The sequence below is a fragment of the Periophthalmus magnuspinnatus genome, chromosome 18 (genome assembly GCF_009829125.3).
Source record: "Periophthalmus magnuspinnatus isolate fPerMag1 chromosome 18, fPerMag1.2.pri, whole genome shotgun sequence".
In the NCBI taxonomy this organism is placed as follows: domain Eukaryota; kingdom Metazoa; phylum Chordata; class Actinopteri; order Gobiiformes; family Gobiidae; genus Periophthalmus; species Periophthalmus magnuspinnatus.
This window is the reverse complement of record NC_047143.1, coordinates 11009605-11028366: the sequence shown is the minus strand read 5'-3', so window position 1 is coordinate 11028366 and position 18762 is coordinate 11009605. Positions and strand designations below refer to the sequence as shown.

The following is an 18762-nucleotide window of genomic DNA, read 5'->3' as shown; positions in this document are numbered from 1 at the left end:
TGTCTTACCCCAGTACAGAGATATTGTATAAGCAGCTCTTGAGGTCAACATAAGTCAGCTGTGTACTGTCTGCATCCAATTATAAAATGTTTTATTGGATGCTAGTTGTTTGTTTTACTGTGACAGCAAAACTCTGTTCTGGTCTCTGAGAGTTATGAAAAGTGCTTATAAACTCATTGCAGTGAATAATTAGCATGCTCAAAATGCAAATAGTAAGTGAGGAATAACTTAGGACCACTCTAAAGTTATCACCTTAGACATTTGAAATCAGGTACAGGTTTGATAGTAAATTAAAAAAATTAAATGTCCCTGTGTTTCAAGTGCCCTTCCTGTGTCTCTATGGGGTTTTATTCTGTGCAAGTTGCTAAGTTTGTAGTCTACAAACATGTTCTGAAATGCATGGGATTCCTTGATTACTTTAAAGTTCAGATTTATACACTACTACAGACTTGGGACCTTGGCCTGTTTTAATTCAACCTCTCCTATGTTTTTGATAATTATCATAGATGTAGCAAACACACATGCTTGGATTTCAGTATGGCGCTTGGGGGAAAAAATCCTAATGCCCAAGTGAATATTCTAAATGGTTTGTAGGAACATCGTAGTAACTTTCATCTACTTTTGCTAGACTAAATATAAAACTTGTGTGTGCTTTAGGTTTTTTCAAAGTACCAAGGCAGGGATAGGGGCTTTTATCACCATTTGGGATAAAATACAAACAGTTTACCAACATTGCTCTGCCAAACTGCCAAACCAGCACTAAACAAGAATAGAACTAGGACTAAACTAGTAAACAAGAGAATTTATAATTATTTTTGGGAGATGGGCCACAGGTCAAATCAGATCAACTAGTGGCCTTATTACCAGATTTTTTGCCAGTGGATAGAGCTTTCACTCGAAACTTCAAATTGTGCTGCAGCAAAAATATTCCCTGTACCCAATTTAAATGTTAACTTTCAGTGTGCATAACTGCACTAGACCGCTTCAAACAGCAGTAATAGCTAAAATGGACAAAGCAGTGCTCAGAGAGAGGTGACTATTAAAAACACTTCATTTTATTAAAATATACATTTAGGTCAAACTCACTCTTATTAAGAGCGTCATCAAATAAAGTTGAGACATTTCTACAAACAAAACATGGAAAAAACATGGTCGTGGGTCCAGTGCTGATTGTCCAACAGAAGTTTGACATAGTCTTCCAAAAGGACACATAAACATACAGGTCTCTGTTTAGGAACCTACTCAGGTACAACTAGGAACCAGGAAGTACGAACCAAGAATGAGTGACTTCCCTCCCTGCCCAGTTCTGTCCACATAATGAGAGCCCCCATTAAAAACAGTGGATAAGGCATCAGGGCTGTAGAACAACACACCCATCTGAAGCCCATACAAGTCCTTAAAACTTTAGTCATAAAAATATGAAGTAGGCATGGTCAGTTTGTAAGTGGTATGGTCAATATACAATGGACACGATCAGTACAAAGTGGCACACTCACATCACAAGTGAATACTTGGATTGTGAGTCAGGCCTATGTACAGCTGGACATTTAAAAACAGTGATACAAAATGCATTTAAGTTGGAATTGTGGGTGTGGCCAGTGTAACTCTTAGATTACATGTCAGGCCTATTCAGACCTCATCACTACAGCAAAGAGTCATGTCGACAAATATAGTCCACAAAACCAGGGCGTGGCCATCCTATAGTAGGCGTGGTCAGACAGCAGTGGGGGGCAATGAACGCTTGGATTACGTGCCAAGCCTATATAAAACTAGTCATCATTGACGTGTATCCCACCTGACCACATCTGCAAAATGCCGCTTAGTCGGCACAAGCGGAGTCCCGGAACCGAATTGGACGTGGTCAGCGTGCGAGTAGGCATGGCCGGTCACGCAGTGGGTGTGGCCGCATCAGATGTGCGTGAGCGGCATGCTGCCCGGGGTCAGGTAGTGCGGCTGTACTGCGCCGTAGGTCCCTCGGTGGTGCACGGCCGCCGCTGGGCTAGAGGCATCCGGGCTGTCCCCGGCGCCTCCTGGGATGTACATGCTGATCATGTCCCGGAGGTCCCCCTGCAGTGCCCCCCGATGGTGGGAGGGGGGAGGTGAGGCAGCCTCTGGCTTCACCATGGACATGGTCATGGGGGCAGGTGGCGGCTGCGGGCTGTATGAGAGCGGGCTGTGGGCACAAACGTACAGGGTTAGCTACGTGATGTTTGGTTTTTAGGATAACTAGTAACTAGGGTTAACTAGTAGGGCTGCAAGATTCCTTAAAAATCACAATTTTTTGAAGCACCATAATTTCCTACAAAGAGCAAAATCTCCTTTCTTGTTCTGCATAAAAAAGGTTAGTTAACATGTAGTTTAGATCTGTACAAACATGTTCTGAAATTGAATTTTTGTATCAGTTTGTCTGTTCATATTTCATTCTTTTTATCACTTCTTCTGGGTATGTTTAAAATGTGAATTTTGAACAGAATTCCATTATTAAAACGTAAATCACAAATCCAATCTCAGTCACAGTGCTTGTCAGGAAAAAAAAAACAAAACAAAAAAAACAAACAAAAAACGCTCGATTAGGTTTTTCCAAAATTGACTTCTGTTATTAGAGTTATAAATGCTTTTTGCCATACATTTGGTTTTATTTTGTTCAGTAGCTTCTCTCTTCAGGCCCAGCCACATTAAGGTAACAAGACTGGGCATTTGGGGGAGGGCAAAGTTTCTTGCCCAGAGACACAACAGTATGTGCTCAATAGGAAACAAACTAGCAACCCTTCCATCTCCAAAACATTATTCCCACTCTCTAACCAATGTTAAATGTACTTGAAGTCATTTGGATTTAAGAGCACATTTTCTAATCAAAGTTAGCTACTAGATTGTCTTTTCTGGTTGGAACTACTTCATGGGTTCAAATTTTTTTGTAAACCCAACGGTAATTTTACCCCTTACTTCCTTATAGTTGAAAAGTTTCTTGCTCCAAAACAAGAAAGTAAATGTGCATTATTATTTTGCCTAAAAGGTTCCTCGAAATTTTACAGTTTATTTTATTCAATCTTGCTTTCACCAATGGCCAGGCTGCTTGGCTTCGTTGCTCTAATTGGTTAAAAACAGCCAGGTAAATACGTTGTAACTAAACTAGCGTTGATCATGTTTTTACATTGTCCTCTCGGGTGGGCCCTGCACCACATTCACTTCGCAGGTTGAGCTGGAGCAGAGCATTATGGGTAGAGACCACACACAGCTGTCCCTGCCTCATCTACATTCTGGGCACATCTCAGGCCAAGCATCTCCGCGTGCACGCTCACACGCACGCGCTACGCTCAACGGGGGTGGCGAATAAGAAGGGCACTTTTACTCAAGTCATTTTTCAACTAATTGTACTTTTATAAGTAATTGTAAGTTTTGGTTATTCATCCTTCTCGGAGAAAGTCTAGACGTGACAAGCGGACTAGAGTGTAGACTAAAAGAGTTTAACATTTGTGTTGCTTTATCTTAAGATGGCTGATCTATTCTTTAGAAATGTTAGAACCCAATTACATGTTCTAATGTCCAAACACTTACATTTTCAAAAGGTCTACTTTGTTTTAAGTTTACTTGAGTTGCCCGGTTCTTAGACTATTGGCACCTTGACTAGGCCTAATACACGAGTACAGGGGTGTGGGACACAGATTTCTCACACGGAACACACTAGACTTTCCATCTCAGTACAAACAGTGACCAGCATAAATGTAGGCCTATAGTTCCCCGCTGACTACTGGCACCTGTTGCCTCTGCGTGTGTGTGGTGCGTGTGTGCGGATGGGCGCATAGTGGTCACCTGTATGAGTTTGCTCCGTTCATGTAGCTCTGTGCCGGGCTCATGGTGGGGCTCATGGTGGGGTACTGGAGGGCGGACAGGTCATAGCGGTGCAGCTGCTGGGTGTAGCCCATGGAATCGGCTTGCATACCCCCGTATCCTCCTGCTGGAGCCCAGCCGTAGCTGTCCATCCGCGGGCTTGTACTCTGGCCCTGCGCAGCCAACAGGCCCCCAGGGGCCAAGGGGAACTTACCCACGGGAGTGTCCTTCTTGAGCAGCGGCTTGCTCTTCCTGCGGGGCTTGTATTTATAGTCAGGGTACTCCTTCATGTGGACCGCACGGAGGCGCTTGGCCTCGTCTATGAAGGGCCTCTTCTCCGTGTCACTCAGCAGCTTCCACTCTGCCCCCAGGCGCTTGCTGATCTCAGAGTTGTGCATCTTGGGGTTCTCCTGGGCCATCTTTCGCCGCTGTCCTCGGGACCATACCATGAAGGCGTTCATCGGCCTCTTCACCTTGTCCATGGGATCGCTCTCAGGGGTGCACGCGCTCTTAGAGCTTGGATGCGTGGGGCCGCTGGCTGTAAGCGGGGACAGGCCCTGGCTCTGACTTTCGTGCTCCAGTAGACTGTACATGCTCCTACAGCGGGTACTGCGGGAGAGAGCGGAGTGAGGCTGCGGAGCGCGGCTGTGCCCGATTATCTAATCAGAGTTTGTTATAAGCTCACATGTGCGTGCGCGCGGACATTAGACCAGTGCGGCTATTGTCAGTAAGTTTGTGGTGAGTTTAGCAAAAAGAAAAGAGTGTCCGGGTCAGGCGCATGCTCCTCTCAAGAGTCCAGCGGTTTGACTAAACTCCTCTCCTCACTCCGGCGCACTTGTTGTGTGCGCGCGTCCGGGCGTTATTGTCATTCAGGACGGAGCTCCGGACCAATAGCAGCGCTCCTCCTCATGTGCGCGTGCATTTACAACTGAAAAGACCTGTGGCGCGGGACACAAGTTGACGTATGTGATTCATAGCCCCCCCGCGGCGCTGACCGGAGCTCGTGGAGCAGGGCGGACACAGGCCTGTCCATGAAACACATGACAAATGGAAAACCGCTCTAGTGCTGCCCTCGGCCCGCGGCTTGTCCCGAGCCCGATGTCCTCACTCTCTCAGAATGTGCGTAAGGCCGTCTGCCTGGCACATCATGCGTACAGCTAAGAACAGTGCTTGGCACAGAACATTTGCGCACTGACTAATTACAGCTTTCAAATGATTAAGTTTTAATGGACAAACAATTTATAGGATTTCAAAACATAATTCTAAAGTGCAATAGCACTATTGCACTTTGCAAGGCACCCAGAAAAAGTTAATTTGGAAGTTTGGAACTTTTAAGGTTAAATAAGACCACTGGAGGATGGATAAATTATTAACATAGCAACATTTATTTATACAGAAATAACACCACAATCGATAACTCAAAATGTGCACAAAATCTAAATGTAATTTAATCTAAATTTGAACTAAAACTGGACAAATGTTCCAGAAGAATATTAGCTTTGAAAGTTTCTAAATTGTAAATAATTTTTATGTCTTGACACCCAGTACATTATGGCTCTATTGCAGGGGATAGCTGTCTTGTCTAGGCCCATGGTCCTAGATCTTGAGTCTAGACTGTCTTGGTTTCGGATCTACTGCCCCCTGGTCTAGTTTGCCTTGGTCCTGGTCTAGGGTCTTGGGTCTAGTTTGCCTTGGTTTTTGGTCTCAATCCTGGTATAGGTCCTGGTCTAGTCTCCCTTGGTCTTGGCAGGGGGCTTCCTGTTCCAGTAGTACAGCAGCTGTAGGACCAAGATGCCGTTGCACATGGAGGAGATGATGTAGGTCAGAGCCATCAGTGCATCTCCTGTCTCCTACAAAAGCACAGGCACACAGGAATTAACAACCAATCAACAGCACGGCTACTGTCAACATGATGCTTACAAGTACAGGATTTATAGAGAACTTCCTGGTTTCAAGTACGTGTGCATGCCGAATAAATTGTAGTAGCCCAAGAGTTGAAGAGGCATGAGGCTGGAGTTTTATTGGCCATCAGAAAAGGACCCAGCACCCAGAGACATAAATCCTTAACAGATTGTGATAGTTTTCCACTCCAGTCCAGTCCAGTCTACTTCTGTTTTAAGGAGTATTATACCTCTAATAACAAAGACTGAGCCGGCAGTGTGGGGCTGGCACTGCACAGAAATGTTATTTCTCTATCACCAACTATGTTTTGAAGTGGATAAAAAGCCTATAAAAGTTGATTAAAGCTATCACGTCCCCTTTACCTGCAGCAGAACAGATTTTTTAAGCTACAAGAATATTAAAATGACATGTAAAAGCCAAGTCATATCATCTTTTTCTGATCATGGTCCCTCTGATTACTCATCAGATTTTGAGGTTTACATGCCATTTAAATCATTTTAAAAGGTCCATAAAGCCGATAATCAGATTTTGGTGTGAAGAGGAGACTAGATCCAAATGTTCAATTCCAGAGCCCCAAACTAGTTGCCTGGAATCCAGAATACACACTTGTTCAATACTTCACAAACATTTGAGTCTGGTCACCAGTGAATTTTCCCATTTTCAAATGGGCGTGAGGTAGAATAGCCAATCTGGGCTATGCATGGTCCGCCATATTGAAAAAAGGAAAAAAAACCTCATATCAATATCAATATTGACTGGGCTTGAGAGGCTGCGGAGGGTGTCGGGACCTGACTGATATCAAGCTGTATAAAAAATACAAATAGATATCATACTCGATTTGCCAGGTAACAAACAAAGAAATTAGCAAAGTTAAAATAAATATAATAATGGATTTCCTCAGCTAATTTAACATGACATTTTTGTTGACTAAAACTGGACTAGAGAAGAGAAATTATTTGACTACCATATTTTCCAGACTATAAGTCGCACGTTTTTTCATAGTTTGTCCAGGGGTGCGACTTATATGTGAAATTATTCAAGTATATAATTTCACATCTTTGTTATTGTCATACTGACAACTGCACAAGGGCACTCTAGGCTTGTGTACCAGTATGGCAGCCACGTGGAAGCGGTGCTTCATCTACAACCCCAATTCCAATGAAGTTGGGATACTGTGTAAAACTTAAAAAAAAATTATACAGAATACAATAATTTGCAAATCCTTTTCAACCTATACTGGACTGAATAAACTACAAAGACATGATATTGAATCTTCAAACTGATAAACTTTATTGTTTTAATGCAAATATTCACTCATTTTCAATTTGAAGCCTGCAACACATTCCAATAAAGCTGGGACAGGGGCAACAAAAGGATGGGAAAGTTGAGGAATGCTTAAAATACAGCTGTTTGGAACATTCCACAGGTGAACAGGTTTATTGGAAACAGGTGAGTGTCATGATTGGATATAAAACGAGGAGGCATCCCTGAACAGCTCAGTCATTCACAAGCAAGGATGGGGCGAGGTTCAACACTCTGAACAACTGCGTGAGCAAATAGTCGAACAGTCTAAGAACAATGTTTCTCAACATACAATTGCAAGGAATTTAGGGATTTCATCATCTACAGTCCATAATATCATCAAAAGATCCAGAGAATATGGAGAAATCTCTGCATGTAAGCCGCAAGGCCAAAAAACAACAGTGAATGCCCATGACCTTCGATCCCTCAGGCGGTACTGTATTAAAAACGGACATGAATGTGTAAAGGATATTACCACATGGGCTCAGGAACACTTCAGCAAACCATTCTCAGTTAACACAGTTCGTCGCTACATCTCCAAGTGCAAGTTAAAACTGTACCATGCAAAGCGAAAGCCATATATCAGCAACACCCAGAAACACTGCTGGCTTTTCTGGGCCTGAGCTCACCTGAGATGGACTGACACAAAGTGGAAAAGTGCGTTGTGGTCTGACGAGTCCACATTTCAAATTATTTTTGGAAATCATGGACGTCGTGTCCTGCGGGCCAAAGAGGAAAAGGACCGTCTGGATTGTTATCAGCGCAAAATTCAAAAGCCAGCATCTGTGATGGTATGGGGGTGTGTTAGTGCACATGGCATGGGTAACTTGCACATCTGTGAAGACACCATTAATGCTGAAAGGTACATACAGGTTTTGGGGAAACATATGCTGCCATCCAAACAACGTCTTTTTCAGGAACATCCCTGCTTATTTCAGCAAGACAATGCCAAGCCACATTCTGCACATGTTACAACAGCGTGGCTTCGTAGTAAAAGAGTGCGGGTACTAGACCTGCCTGAAAGTGTGTGAAAATGTGTGGCGCATTATGAAGTGCAAAATACAACAACGGAGATCCCATGGGAAAGGATTCCTCCTGCAAAGCTTCAACAATTAGTGTCCTCAGTTCCCAAACGCTTGAACAAACCGGCATATGTTTACGTTAGCGTAGTGTATCTGATTACTGTTAACTGATTACTGTTAAGATCTTATGTTAACATACCAGACACCTATTCAGTTTGCCATCTATGCTTCATGTAGCTGAATAAATATAAATGCGTTAAGTTAGCGTGCTGTTATATATTATATATTATAATAAAATGTTCTTGGTCTCAGATTTTGTGAAACAAATTTCACAAAAAAATGAAACTTAAGAGTCGAGTGCAACTTATGTTTTTTTCTTCATTATTACGCATTTTTTCACTGGTGCGACTTATACTCTGGAGCAACGTATAGACCGGAAAATACGGTAAATGTCTACTAAAACTAAAAGTCACTTTAGTCAAAAGGTTAAGACCAAAATGTAGAGAAGGTTTCAATGGTGGCCATCTGGACACTTTTTGCAATCAAGACATTTCTGCTTCCATCCAGAAGGCATTCTCAATTTGGTTAAGACTCGTTTCTGCATAAACTCCGCACACCCGACTGGGCGACAGGTGCGTAGGAGGTGGAGCACTTGTCTAAAAAATAAAGGAAAACTCCCGCACACTGTCTCACTCTTAATGCAATTTATTCCATACAACGTTTCGGTCGCTCTGACCTTCTTTGAGAGGTCAAGAAGACAATTTGGTTAAGACTAAAACTTAATTTAATAATTCCTTATCATATTTAACACCTGTAGAACACTTACCTGTAGAGATGTAAATATTCGTGCGAGTGAGCCAGCAAACAGAAGGAAGGCAGAGATGGCTGACAGCTGCCCTGTATGGCCATTCTGATAGTTAGAGACCGCCTGGATTAGCTGCAACACAAATAAAGTATAAATAATAAAGTCTACAGACCAAAAAATCCATCCAAATTTCATGTACCGTATTTCCCGGACTATAAGTCACACTTTTTTTCATAGTTTGGCCTGGGGGTGCGACTTATACTCAGAAACAACTTGGATGAGAAATTATTAAAATATATAATTTCACATCTTTGTTATTGTTACACTGACAACTGCGCAAGGGCACTTTAGGCTTGTTTACCAGCATGACAGGCCACACGGAAGCGGTGCTTCATCTACTTTCGGAGCAGCGCTTCATATACTCAGAAGTGACACTGAGGATGAGGAACTCAATGGATTTTGTGATTTTGAGTGAGATCGTGAGTAAACTTGTTAGCTTGTTTTTAATGCTTTAGTTATCTGATTAACTGTTAATATCTTACGTTAACATTGATTACACATGTTACAGTTCACTTGTTTGACCACAAGATGGTGTGTTTGTAATGCCTGTAAGAAAATTCACTTGGCTCATTTTCTTTTATACATTTCAGATTTAATTTCCCCTTATTTATTTCCCCTTCACGATCATTTTTCATTCAGAACAATATTATAAATGTTTAGTTTATCATAAGTCTAGTTTAAGGTTGTGAAAACTACTTCCTGTGCTCCGGTTCAGTCTTTTTTTACTTTAATGTGAAGTCTTACCCAACAGAGCACTATTTAAGAAACAACTGAGTATATTTTAAGTATATTTTATGTGTTTGCTAGTTCTTCGGTGTGAACTGTGATGAAAAAGTAAGACCATAGTAAACATCAGTGAAAAGAACTTTCTGGCATATGTTATATTAGGGTGGTTATTTGATTAACTGTTAATATCTTACATCAGGCATACCCAAAGTCCGGCCCGGGGGCCAATTGCGGCCTGTGTACAAATTTCCACTGGCCCGCAGCCTCTGGAATAAAAATAATTATATGCGGCCCGTTGCACTGTTGACCAACGTAAAATACACATTTACAAGCGATATTATATTTCACCAAGGATGGCAGCAGATCCGGGTCGTGCTCCGAGGTTGTGCTCTTGCTGACTTTTCACGGCAATTGGATAAAGACAGGTTTAAAGAAATTCGAACATTTGCTAAGAAAATGCTGAGTTTGTGTGGTTCTCGGTTATGAACTTTAACAAGAACCGTGCGAGGACAAGACTGACTCACCTCCGTGACGTTTTGCGCATCCAAACCACCATCTTTATTTATTTACTACAGTCCAGATCTCAGTTTCAGTCCAGTCTCAGTTTGTTCGGTGAATAAATTTGAAAATCTCAGTGAATTAATTTTATTGTGATAATCAGAACCACAGATTAAATGTTCACTTTTTCATATTTATAATCTGTGTATAATTCATTTTGTTTTTGAAAGGTGAAAGCCAGTTGCAATAAAAAGTAAAAAAAATAATTAAATAGTTCATGTGTGCATTTAATATTAATGGTTCAAAGAATGATCAGGGTGAATGGCACCTTTTCACCTCACCAAACCTGGCCCTCATTGCAAAAAGTTTGGACACCCCTGTCTTAAATAAACATACCTGACACGTATTCAGTTCGCTGTCTGTGTTATGCGTGCTATACTGCTATTCAGCCTGTTGTTCTCTATTTTATTGTTATTATAACTTCCCTTTAAAAGATAAAATGTCTGTTCTTGATTTCAGCTTTTGTAAAATAAATTTACCCACATAATGCAACTTAGATATGTTTTTTTCATTATACATTTAGTCTGGAAAATACGGTAATTTCATTTAAAGTATGTAGTGTTTTATTAGGCTACTGTCCACTGTTTGACAATTTTAGTGCAAACTAGGAACATTTGCTGCTTTGTGTGGAAAAACCGAAGGCTGCCTCCACTGGCCACTGCAATTTCTGGTACTTGGTGACATCACGCCAGACTGCCCTGATTAAAGCCAGATGTTTCTGATTACAAACACCTGGCTGCAGGGGCGGAATTTGAAGTGTGGATACCTGTTAGACCAATCAGTTTAAGTGTTTAGTCCCACTGAGATTTAAGGAGTTTCATTTTCAGAGGAGTCCCTGCCCTAGGGAGGAATTATCAGTTCTCTTCAATATTTATACTACTTAATTACAGCTACATGTATGGCATAGATGGCCTGCTTTCATTCAATAATTTTCAGAAATCCCATTTCTACGACTTAAACAACTTGTTTTAGGTGCCCCTTGTGTGGAAAGTAGTATTTCCGATATATCCATGACCACACAAAAGCATAGTGTTCTGTGTGCAGTTGGCATACCCTTCCTATGACGATGGCAGGCATGTTGGAGGCCTGCAAGGTGGTGATGAGGGCAGGAGGTGTGACAGGGGAGAGGAGCACAGACAGGACTGCCCCATACACCAGCACGAACAACACACCTGAAACACATACTCATTATTGTATTGCCCAATCCATGTACTAGACTAGACATGTTCGAGTGGTGCATAATATTCTGAAGCTGCTTTATTAAGGGGAAATAATATATTATACTGACTATCATACCTAATCAGTGCCATAAGTCAGAGGGGCTGATAGTGCAGATTGGAGTATTTACTGAATGTTTACTAAATATTTTCTGAAAAAAATATTGTATGTGTGGTGGTTCACAAAATACTACAAAATTACAAAATTACAATTAATTCCATTTCCTTGAATACAGTATCAGCAAATAATGATATTACTGGTATCGAGCATCACCTCTCGTACCAGGTTCTGTCATTCCTACACATTTTTATTTCATAATAGATCCATCAGTCCCTTTTCTTCCGCTTACCTGGGGTCAGGTCGCAAGGGCAGCAGTCTAAGCAGGGACTTCCAGACTTCCCTCACCTCAGGCATGTCCTCCAGTGGGACACCAAAGCATTCCCAGGCCAGCTGAGAGACATAGTCCCTCCAGTGTGTCCTGGGTCTTCCCTGGGGACATGCCCGGAACACCTCCCTGGGGAGGCGTCCAGGGGACAGCCGGAACAGATGCCCTAGCCACCTCAGCTGACTCCCCTTGACGTGGAGAAGCAGCAGGTCTACTCCACCCTCTTCGCTTGTGGCCGAACTCCTCACCTTCTAAAAGAGCGCCCAGCCACCCTGCGGAGGAAACTTATTTCGGCCACTTGTATCCACAATCTTGTCCTTTCGGTCATTACCCAAAGCTCATGACCATAAGTGAGGGTCACTTGAACGGTAAATAGAAAGCTTTGCCTTTCAACTCGGCTCCCTCTTTACCACAGTCCAAAATACAGCAACTGCATCACTGCAGACGCTGCACCGATCCACCTGTCAATCCCCAACATCCCCAGTCAAGGCCAGCAGCTCTCCGCCCACACTGTAAACCATGTTGGCGAAGAACTGCTTCCCCCTCCTGAGACATCAAATGGTTTGCTAGAATCTCTGAGGCTGACTGATAGTTCTCCTCCACGGCCTCCCCTAACTCCTCCAAACCTCGAGTTTTTGCCTCTGCAACTGCACGGGCAGCGGCACGCTTGGCTCACTGGTACTCGTCAGATGCCTCGGGAGTCCCACAAGCCAACAAGTCTTGATAGGACTCCTTCTTCAGCCTGACAGTATCCCTTACTTCCGGTGTCCACCACTAGGTTCAGGGGTTGCCGTCGTGATGAGCAGTGCAGACCTTACACCCATACCTGCAAGAGGCCGCATCAACAATGGAGGCAGAGAACGTGGCCCACTCGGAATCCATGTCCCCAGCGTCCCCTGAGATCTGAGAGAAGCTCTCTCTTCACCCGGGTGTCCAAGACACGTGGCCCGAGGTCAAATGACACAACAACAAAGGCGATCATCAACCTCCAATGGAACCCCTCCCAGGGACTCCAAGAATGCTGGGTACTCTGCACTGCTGTTTGGCCCATAGGCTGACACAACAGTGAGAGACCTGTCCCCGATTCAATTCAATTCAATTAATTTATTTTTGTAACGCCCAAAATCACAACAACAGTTGTCTCGAAGGGCGTTCATGTTTTGGTTGATGGGGGAAACCGGAGTACCCGGAGGAAACCCATCCAGACACGGGGAGAAACATGAAAAACTCCACACAGAAAGGCCTGGTGACCCGGGGATCGAACCAACCTTCTTGCTGTGAGACATGAGTGATGGCACTCAGTCACCGTGCCGCCAAGACACAAAAAACAAAACAACAGGAAGAATCAGACACAACAGGAAGAATCAGACACAACAGGAAAAATCAGACACAACAGGAAAAATCAGACACAACAGGAAGAATCAGACACAACAGGAAGAATCAGACACAACAGGAAAAATCAGACACAACAGGAAAAATCAGACACAACAGGAAAAATCAGACACAACAGGAAAAATCAGACACAACAGGAAAAATCAGATGATTCGAAGGCGCAGGGATGCAATTCACTAGGGTGAACGCCAACAACAGGTGGCTGTGATGTGGGACAATAAGCAAGCCCACATCAGCCTCTTCCCGCTGGCAACACCAGAAAAATGGAGAGTCCAGCTCCTCTCAAGGAGTTGGGTTCCAGAGCCCAGCGTGGAGGTGAGGCCGACTACATCTAGTCGGTAATGCTCAACCCCCTGTTCAGTTCAGGCTCCTTCCCCTCCATCGAGGTGACATGCCATGACCCCAGAGCCAGTCTCCATGTCCAAAGATCTGGTCGTCGAGGCCCCCGCCTTCAACTACCGCCCAGATCTCTCTGCACCACCCCTTTCATAATACAAATTTGTCATTTTAAACTGACACATTGGCTTTATTTACATGCACACCAAAATCTGATTTCTGGAACTGCATGTAGCCTGCACTCTTATAACTACTTTTTTTTTTTTTTTTTAAAGCTACTACAATCGGCTAGTGTGATTGTTATGGGTAGGCAAGCACACTTAGGGTGGACATCAATATTTAGTCGATGAGAATTAATAACCACTTTTTATACAAACTACTATACAAATTAGTGTATTTATGTTTACTGACGTATACTATTGTTCACTACTTCAGTTCTATTGTTATCTATGTAATTATTATATATCTAGAATCCATATGAGTGACGTATGGCAGCTTTACACATATGTAGTGTACTGCACATAATGTACATTCCTGAAGAGACACTAACAACAACAGAGCACTGGTCAGACAACCTCATATGTCACAAATGTCCCCTTAAACACAGCCTTACATTAGAACACCTCTCAAAAATTCAAATCAAAACTATGTCTTTCCTGGAGAAAGACGTGGTTTTGAAGTGGAGTAGGCCCAGAACATTTTCCTCCACACATGTGTAATAGCCCAGTTCCACTAATGCTGTCTCTTCATAAACAACCATGCTTCAAACAGGCAGAAGTGGAGGGAAAATGGGATTATTTTTTTTAAATATATTTCATAACTATTTATTTATACTTTTGACATGCACTGATTATAGATTTTACTGGACAAGCACTGCTCGTCTTGATTGTTCTGACCACAAGCCACTGCTATAATCACAACTGAACCTGGGTTGCCAGTGCTTTAACCTGCAAATAGAGGGCACATACAGGTTTTTCTCATTGTCAGTATATGGACAGTGTACTGCAGCAGCAGAGGCACTTTTTCAAGATTACTAGGACCCAGATCAGAGAGAGGTTCCTCATTCTGATTGGGTAATCATTTTGAGAACCAAAAGAGCAAATAAATGAGACATCATGTCCAATGTTTTTGTAATTAAGAATAAATTGTCAGCATTATCAGCTATATTTAATTTAAACACATTTACCTCATTGGAAGCCATGTTTATGGAATTTAAAATTAAAATCTCACATACAGTTCCTTTATTATTTAAATGGAATGCAAATCACAACATTATAACTCCTAAAGTTTGAGCATGCATGTAACCACAGCCAACGCGCAGTTACTTGGACTGGTCAAATCTGGACTTTAACCTGGTCCTTCACTACTATATAGGGTTAGGAAAGTGTGCACACCATTTTTATTGAGAGTAATGTTTATTGACTACGATGGTCCCACCCTCCCTGCTTCCTACCTCTGCTGGTCTTCTGGTTGTAGTGGAAGATGAGGAAGCCAATGGCCAGTGTCTGCAGCATGAGGAAGAGTGCTTCACCCCACGCGCTGCACGAAGCACAAAGCAAGCTCTCATGTGAATAGGGTTAACACTGTGTATGCTAATTGTGAGCACACGGTGATGTGGTGTACCTGAAGGGGAACTTGTTGACGATGCTGTAGGCCATAGTCCCTGTGATGGCCACCAGCTCCAACAGAACAGACTGCAGGCTCAGCCCCTCTGCACTGGACGCTCCCACCAATTTCAAGATCTGAGGCAGCTTCACTGAATCACATAGCCACAAAGAAGTCAGAAATGATATAGTCCATAACCAAAAATACACAGACTAGGAATGGGACTATATTGAGTTAACCTAGAAAAAAATCAATTGTTTATGATTAGGAAATTACTACTGAAAACTGTGATTCTTTTTCTTTTTTGCCTAACTGCCCAGCTCTATTTTGGGCTGCTGGTGGATTAGCACCACTGTACCACAGACAACTCCAACTTCCCTGACATTTCCTTACAAAAATCTCCATCTGATCTATGTCATCAAAGACGATAATTAGGAATGATCTCATGAGATTTGTTTTTTGTATACATTTGGATTGAACAAACAAAAGCAGTAAGGTGTTGGTGAAATTATACCCCTTATAGTTATAAAAGTCAGTGCTGGAATGGCAAAAATAAGAAAAAAAAAAAAGCAAAGCCAAAATTGGAAAGTGAATTGCGCAATTTATATATTAGGAATTATGTTAAAATTTTGTCTCTTCTCATTTTCGTGGACACAATCTCATGGAAAATCTTGTAGGAACAGTATCTCATCCCACACCTATTACATGCTACGGCTCTTCTGTTTCCATTTGTACTGATCAGTCTGTTCAAAAAGACAAATCTTATGCACAATGGACAATCTGGGGTAACGAATATCACTATCAAATATAGATATCGACCAATACTGACATCAACAAAAATCAATCACTATCAGCCGATACCGACAGTGGAGACAATATATCATTCAATCCTAGTAATAATACTCGCTACATTGAAAGCATGAGCAGACTTGAACAGACAGACATACCATAAATAAACTTCTCCTGCATCAGACACTTGACTGTGCTGGCCACTGGAAGATTAAAGGATTAAACCTTGTAGCTTTACTGTACAATATGATTGTTATTGTAAGTAAATTTATTTTCATCTGACTTATATTTACTATATTTCTTTTCAACGTTTGCCAATTTTCTCCCCACTGCACTTTAAGTGCAGCAGTCTATTTAGGTCATGCTCAGTGCCCGGGGAGTGACTGGATGCAACCGTGTTAAAATCACCTAAAATGCATATTGTAATAATATAGGTTTACAATATCTTGGCCATTCTTAAAATATGAGGAAAAAAGCCTAAATAAAAGTGATACAAACAGGTCAATCTATATACACAGTGTGAGAGAGTGTGTGTGTAATGTCTTTACCTAGCACTGATCCCAGGATGATGCCAATGCCCAGGCCTTTGCTAATGACCACCTTCAAACATGATACTGAGGAGACAGCATAAAAACATGAGGACCTCTAATAAGTTTGTAAGCTGGGGCAGATCAATTTAAGAAAAATGTCTATGATCTTTCTGGAAGGTATTTTGAATAATAGGATTTCGTTCAAAGTTTATATTTTAAACGCATCTAAGAGATTTAAATTGACAAATCAATACAATAATCACACGTTTGTACAAGTCTAAACTACAGGGTTAGCAGTTTTTTATGCAGAATAAGACAGAAGATTTTGTGGAGGAAATCAATGATGGTACTTCAAAAATTGCAGCCTTTGCAATTCACTTACTGTGTCCATTGAAATTGTGATTTTGAGTTGATTAAACTTGCAGTCCCATTGTAAGCTAATCAGTGATAATATACAGTATAAATATTAGACATATTGAAAATTCAATCACTGTCTGTTGTGTAATACTGTTCACAATAACATTTGAAGGGCTCAGAATCTAAAGGTCAATTGACAATTCACAGCCAAGTAAAAATCTAAAAACTAACTTTGTTGATGAAAAATCTCTTAAAATTTGTGCTAATAACTTTTAAGAGATACAGCTAACAAAATAATCATAAATGATACTAAATCAGAGTTCTGACATGTTAACTCATTTAAAAGGTGGAAGGCCCGCCACCTGCTTGTTTCCATGGAGATGTTATTGCTTTGCCTGGAATGTTTCACTCTACTTCTCCATCTCCATGGAGGCAAGCAGGTGACACCATATGGCTAAGTTACAGATCAGTTGAAAGGCGACTCCACTCACAGTAAGAATGCATGTTTTTCATGGTATCTTTAAGCAATGAGAACACCTGTACTTGAACGATGATATAAGCATAAGCATTCCAGGCAAAGCAATAATATCACCATGGAGACAGACAAGTACCAAACTCACTATAAAAAGTTATACTGTTGACCTTTAAGGAATGAAATATCAGATGAATTGACTGGGAATACTTTGTGAAATGTTAATGCCTGCATTAGTTTGCAGTACACCAGTACAGTACAGTACAGTGCAGTACAAATAAAAAAAAAAAAAAATCATATATTAAAGGCACTTTATGTAGCCTGCGCTCTTACAGTTTTAAAAAGGTATTACAATCACAACTGAAGCCGAGTTGCCAGTGCCTTAACCTTCACATAGAGAACTCGTACAAGTTTTCCTCATTCTCAGTATATGGACAGGCCTCATGTGAAAGCTCCGAATTTCCAGAATTCACTCACTGAGCTTCAGAGGCTACACTAGAACTGATTAATGATTGGCTGCAAGTGCTGAGGTTTAGGTAGCGACCATTCAGATCAGAGAGGGATTTTAGGTTTAAACCAACTGGATTTCAGCATTTACAATCCAAAATGAGAGACTCGTGTGAGGCTAGTCATGCTTTTTGATTGGATAATCGTCTTGAGAACCAAAACAGCAAATAAATGGGACATTTATTTCAGCATTACAATTATGGGTGGGGACATCCATAGGTCATATAAACATAGCTATATTGTACCATGTGAGATATTGCCACGTGTTCACACCCATGAGAGAGCCTGAAGGAGGTAACTGACTTTATCACAACTTCAACCTAAACCAAGACCAGTATAAACCTGTTCCTTTATAATCCTTTAATTTGCATACATTTTAATCATCCAAGTAACAAAGCCATACATGTTTTTTCAATTTAAACCATGTAGATCGCGCAAAGTGTAACAAACATTTACAACACGTCAACATTACAAAAATCTATTCAACTTAAGTTTAGTTGTCATGCATGTCAATTTTGCTATACATTTTTCAGATTATAGTAACAAAGCTACAATCCTGAAATATTAATGTGTTAGATGGACGGTCCGTGAGCAAGTGCATAAGTAAAATGTATTCAAAATAAATTAAATATCCAGGAAGTAAAAGAAGTTGTAGTAAGCCAAAGTTATGCCCTCTCCTTAGCTTGTTTTTGTTGTATGCGCTTTAAAAGTCAAAATAACAATAAGTAAAAGTAAGATCTACCGTCTAAAAAGTTGAAGTTGAGGAAAAACTCGTCGTAACAAGACTCTGGCATGAGATAAGTCAACAGTAATCCTTTAAAAGGGTCCATGAATGACGAGCCCTTCTCTGCAGCCATGTCCTCGGCCGCCATGATGGATCTGCTGCTACTGTCACGTGACGGCTTCCTCGCACTGAGCGGAGACGAGTGCGTGTGCGCGGCTGACCTCTACAGGCGTGAAATAACAAA

At 41.6% G+C, this 18762-nt stretch overlaps 2 protein-coding genes across 2 annotated transcripts; both read right to left on the bottom strand.

Moving 5' to 3' along the window:
• Nucleotides 1-1033: 1033 nt before the first annotated feature.
• Nucleotides 1034-4854, bottom strand: LOC117386267 (transcription factor Sox-19b-like). Its single transcript, XM_033983604.2, has 2 exons — nt 3811-4854; nt 1034-2173 (listed from the first exon to the last, which is right to left on the bottom strand). Exons 1-2 carry the CDS (start codon nt 4419-4421, stop codon nt 1909-1911), a joined length of 876 nt encoding a protein of 291 aa, XP_033839495.1. The 5' UTR covers nt 4422-4854; the 3' UTR covers nt 1034-1908.
• A 337-nt stretch (nt 4855-5191) lies between these two features.
• On the bottom strand, nt 5192-18694 carry mpdu1b (mannose-P-dolichol utilization defect 1b). Its single transcript, XM_033983573.2, has 7 exons — nt 18537-18694; nt 16477-16542; nt 15158-15290; nt 14988-15073; nt 11257-11375; nt 8881-8991; nt 5192-5678 (listed from the first exon to the last, which is right to left on the bottom strand). The coding sequence occupies exons 1-7, from the start codon at nt 18664-18666 to the stop codon at nt 5556-5558; spliced, it is 768 nt and encodes a 255-aa protein (XP_033839464.1). The 5' UTR covers nt 18667-18694; the 3' UTR covers nt 5192-5555.
• Nucleotides 18695-18762: the final 68 nt, after the last annotated feature.